The sequence below is a fragment of the Salmo salar genome, chromosome ssa12 (assembly GCF_905237065.1).
Source record: "Salmo salar chromosome ssa12, Ssal_v3.1, whole genome shotgun sequence".
NCBI classification, from domain to species: Eukaryota; Metazoa; Chordata; class Actinopteri; order Salmoniformes; family Salmonidae; genus Salmo; species Salmo salar.
The window spans coordinates 16471624-16476607 of NC_059453.1; the positions used below are offsets into that span (position 1 = coordinate 16471624).

Here is a 4984-nt window from a genome sequence, read left to right on the forward strand (position 1 = left end):
TATCCGGGCTTCAGACAGCCATACCCTGGCTATGTCTAACCCTCGACATGCTGTTTCCCTGTCTTGTCTCCACATTAGTCCAAACTTTAACCCATCATTTAAAACATATATTTTTCTACCCTAGCCACGCCCGTAGTATGTGCCTTGCCAATAGCCACAATTATGGTCCTATCTAAAATATTCCTCCAGTCCTTTTAATGCTTTTTCGTGAATAAATTCAATCAGTTAAATATCTCCTTTTATTCTACACCTAATTTGGGCATTTAATTTTATCTTCAAACTTCTATTATACTATTATTCTCTTGCCTTTAAATTCCTAATTTATTATTCCTCTTTTACCTCGCCTACAACCTCACCTCCTTTCCTAAGAATTACTCCGCCGAACCTAACCGTACCTTCGTAGTTACGAACCTCGCCGGTAGCAATTGCTATTTCAATTATTCCCTATATCCCCGATCCTAGTCGTACCTTCGTAGTTACAAACCTCGCCGGGAGATTTCAGTATTTTCTCCGATCCTAACCGTACCCTCAAAGTTACGGATCTCGCCGGTAGAACAATACTCTATGGTACCAAGGTAATAACAACACATTCACCACGGGTTTGCATGTCACAATAATATTCCTTATCTACTCATAACAATTCATAATTTAGTTCACTTACATCGAACAGGTGCTTCACAAAATTAATTTGGATAAAGCCAATATGCAGATCTTTAGTTATTATAACAATAGGTGTCTGCTTACCTGTTTTTAGTTGTCATGACTTTTTGTGAAACACACCATCCCACGACAGCGATGTCCAATTGGCTGATCAATACTCAGCGAAGTCCCGGTACCAGATCACGTCGGGGTCCCCAATTGTTGGGTCGCGTCAATTCGAATCTGGTATCAGAACAAAATAGTCAGCACAGAGTAACTTCTAATTTCTTTGTACTTTAATTAATGCAAACACTTTAGTGGTAAGTATGTTGTTCGTATATACGGGCTCACTGAAACACCACGCAGGGCAGACAGAGAACTGGAATGACATCATAAGTTCTTCTTTAAATACTTGACAAACTTAGTTCCCTCTCCCTGAGGGCCTGTCATAGTAGAGGCTTGGGTATCATAGTAGAGGCTTGGGTTCTTCTCTGTTATTTTATATAGGTTATGCTAACAAATAGTTGGTTAAACCCTAACATTACATACAATGAGGAGAATTAAACAAACTCACCTGGCTGGGAGGACTTTAGCTACCTCGTGCGTCCGGTTGAACCTGACCATCTCAGCGAAGGCCGGATAGGCGCACGAGTAGCAAGTCAAGGCATCCTTGTTGGCTCATCAGGGGATGCTGGGAAACACTGCGCTCTCGCTCCGTCTCCTTCTGATGCACTGTTACCACGTGCACCATGTAGCCCACGTCGTTCTCCATCATCCACTTGAAGGTCTGACCCCAGTACTTGCCGAACTGAACCGTGCACCGGCTCAGGATGACCGTCTCTGCACCGGGGTCACCTCCCTCGGAGACGACGCAGGCTCGAGCCTCTGCCTTCACTTCCTTCCACTTCTTAGCCCTCACAAGAGGGCCCTGAGCACCAAAAGCAGGGGGGCCGTCAGCTGTCACTTTTACTGCCTTGGGTGTGGCCTTGAGAACCAACTCCTGTGAGGGTGTGAAACGGAACCTTGGATTTTCCATTTTAGTAGGCAAGAAAAAAACTTATCATGACTGATGAGTGCAGTGACAAGTGACAGCATAACCGTATTAGATACATATAAAGGAAATTACGTTTGCTTGATAGGTCTGCTAGGAGGAGGACAGCAGTGGGGGGTTTGGGGGTTATGGTGATTATTATTTCATTTGCAGTTAAATTCAGTTTACATAGAAAGACACGTTTGCCCCAATGACCATCAGGTTGCCACATATCATACAATGCATTCAACTACATACACTTCAAACGCATGCCATCAAAAAACGAAAGAGAAGACAATTAAATAGTATAGAATTCTAACTTTGAGTTGATATAGATGTTAGCTAAGGATTTACAGGATTGTCAGTGGTCAAATAAACTTTGAATGTTGTACGCCTACAGTAGCTAGCGATCTACGAAAGTTATTAAATTACACAGTTTGGGTAGCCCCTGTAGTCAAACAAGTCGGTTGACTAGACGTGTTATATATATATATATATATTTATATATATATATATATATATATATATATATATATATATATATATATATATATTATATTGTGTGTGCATTCATACAGGCTCTATCTATTTCTTTTAACAGTCATGTGTATGTATAACATTGGCGCTAGTGCATCTTGGCCCGAACTGTGGACAGAAATGTCTATACTAGCAAAAGGTAAGCTATTCATGTGTTATAGCTACTGCTGTAGAAAAAAAAACATTAGTTCTATCAAAAAGTTGAGTTTTCACTTGAAAATGTATTGATAAATCATGTTTGATTTGTATATTTTAATGTCTATCCTTGTTTTTTTACAGGTTCATCACTATCCTGTCTGTCTGTCTTTGCTATACAGTCCTTTAATTGAACTATGTAAATAAAATGTTAATGTGCTAATTAAAACATGCATTTTGCTTGGGAACGGACCGATGTTAGTCTGGTGTCTCGCCTCAGAACTGCCTACCATGGGTGACCCTACCAGTAGTCTTATAGACTACAGGCAGTTCTGAGGGTCATCATAACACACAAGCCTCTACACCGCGCTCAAGGTCTCGGTCCAGGTAGAGGGGAACAGTGAACTATGTACAAAAAAAAAACGTCCAACCACCCAGCCAGTGGCTCAGTGTCCTTCACCTCGCCCCTCAGCGTCCTTCATTTCCGCCAGCCACTGGGCCACGGTCTTACCCCCCGCAGCCACAGAGCAGAACGCTATGCCGCCGAAGCGGCTGTGGCCCGTCTCCCGCCGCTTCGGCAACCCGCATTTGGCGCAGACGTAATGCTCACGTTGCCTTCTCTTCCCGGCCGTCACCTACTCTGTGTCGTCCGCAATCCTCTTCCTCCTCCAAGCCGTTGTCCTTGGCACTGGAGGAGGTGAAGAGCAGCCCGTATGTTGTCCTTGGGCTTGGGAGGGGCCGGGAAGTGCGGGGGTTGTTGCTCCAGGTGGGCTGGCTGAATGGGCGCTTGGGCGGGCTCTCCTTGCTGGGTGGTCTGGCGTGGGACCGGGGCGGCGTAGGGAAAGGGAAGGGTGCCTGGATTCCCTCCCGCTGGTAGTGGAGGGGCTTGGCTTCAGGGAGGGGCTGGGCGGTGACGCTGGGGGCAACAGCGAGCCCCAATCCCTGCTGCAGCACCATCCTCTCCCTCTCCTTCTGACGCCGAGAGTACCTGAAACAGGTAGAGAAAACAAACGCAAGCTGTCACTCAGATTGTCATTAGTCACATGGCTTTATGTAACAAGTCTTCCATAAGTTAATGTCTTACCACTGACTGATGGTCCTTTGATTCAGCTCAAAGAGCTGAAGGTTGGTCTGGGCCATCAACCTCGGGCTGTTCAGCACTGCCTCCCTGATGGCCACGTAGTCAGCCAGAATGAGCGCCCACCTGCTCTTTTTGACGCCGGCAGACTGCGTGGCGCTGGGATGGATTTGGCAGAGCTGACTGCAAATTGCCTCCACCAAACGGCTGGTGCCCGGCCAATTGGCAGGGCCCGAGTTGAGTCCGAGAAGGCAACTGAAACAGAGGAGATAAATAATTAGAGAACATTGAAAAATGATGAACCTTAATGTAAAGGCAGGCAATATAATAGTAAGGTGGAGGACATGAACACTAACAACATACCGTTGGAGAGAGTCTTTTCCTAGGATAATGGACGACTTCCCCTTCGATGCCTTGAACCGCCCTTGAACGATCCTCTCCTGGTGTCGGGCAGGGTAGATCAAACGTTGCTTGTCAAAGTCTGGCAGCGCCAGCCACAGCGCCACCAGACCGTCTACCCTGCGGTCCGACAGCCCCTGACGGCTCCTCACCTCCACCAAGGCCCTGGCAAGCCTGCGGACATGCTGGTAGCCCGGCATTGCATCAGGGCCTTGAGTCTCCCCCTGAAGATAAAGAGACATGAAAGAATCGATGAGGACGATGTCACACATAAGATGTTTCTACAAAGGAAATAGATGTTATTTTACATTGTGTAACTGATAAATCACACTGACGGATTATTTTGAAATTAAACTAGGTTTAAAAAAATTCATAATCCTGTTTGTTTACTGAATGATTACTGTGAGCATTAATGGAGTTTAGGTCTCAATTCCACATTTCAAAGAGGTTGCAATAGCATGTATTTTTGTTCTCAACACCAGAAAAGGTCAATTATAATTACCTCTGAATCAGAGGAGTGTTCAGGGTGAGGAGAACCGTGTTGATCAGGGGCCTCAGGAGAGCTTCCGTCTTCAGGGGCGGTGGGACTGGATGGCCCAGACCTGAGTGTGTCAGCGGGTTCCCCTGACAGAGGTGCCGCTGAGCTGGAGGACGGGGCGATCATGGGAGTGACATGAGAGATGTGGACTGTCTGGTCCACATCCTCCTGAAAGCCCTCGTCCTCCTCGTCGAGCTGCACAACGGCGGCTGCCTCTTCCGGAAGGTCAGGGTCCGCGCTGACATCCTGCAGCACTCTGCCAGTCTGCGAGTACAGGTACTCCACTCCGAGGAGTTCCCCTATTAAAGCAAAAAATATATTTTAAAAATCAGGCAAAAGCAGAGTAGGGAAGAGTTCATGGGATGTAATTAATGCAATTGATGTAAATGTTCATTCTCTTACTCGACTTACCCGTGTACTTGCTAGGCTTGGTGTAGTCCTTACCCTGTTCCTTGCCAAGCACTTTTTGGCTGCTAAGGTTAAGGATGTGCTGCAGGTGGCCACTGTAGGAGAGCAGGGGCTGCCTGTTCTTTCCCTCCACTGCTGTCTGCGCACGGTCCTCGTTCCACCTCACCAGTCCATCCAACAGGAATGCCTGGAAATGCATTGCATTTGCCCTGGTACCTGA

The 4984-nt window shown here is 46.5% G+C and overlaps 1 protein-coding gene across 1 annotated transcript; it reads right to left on the minus strand.

Annotated features, from left to right (window-relative positions):
• Window positions 1-2787: 2787 nt before the first annotated feature.
• Window positions 2788-4984, minus strand: LOC123725611 (uncharacterized). The gene is made up of 6 exons (XM_045692061.1): window positions 4768-4984; window positions 4321-4655; window positions 3783-4042; window positions 3426-3674; window positions 2981-3329; window positions 2788-2913 (listed from the first exon to the last, which is right to left on the minus strand). The coding sequence occupies exons 1-6, from the start codon at window positions 4961-4963 to the stop codon at window positions 2788-2790; spliced, it is 1515 nt and encodes a 504-aa protein (XP_045548017.1). The 5' UTR covers window positions 4964-4984.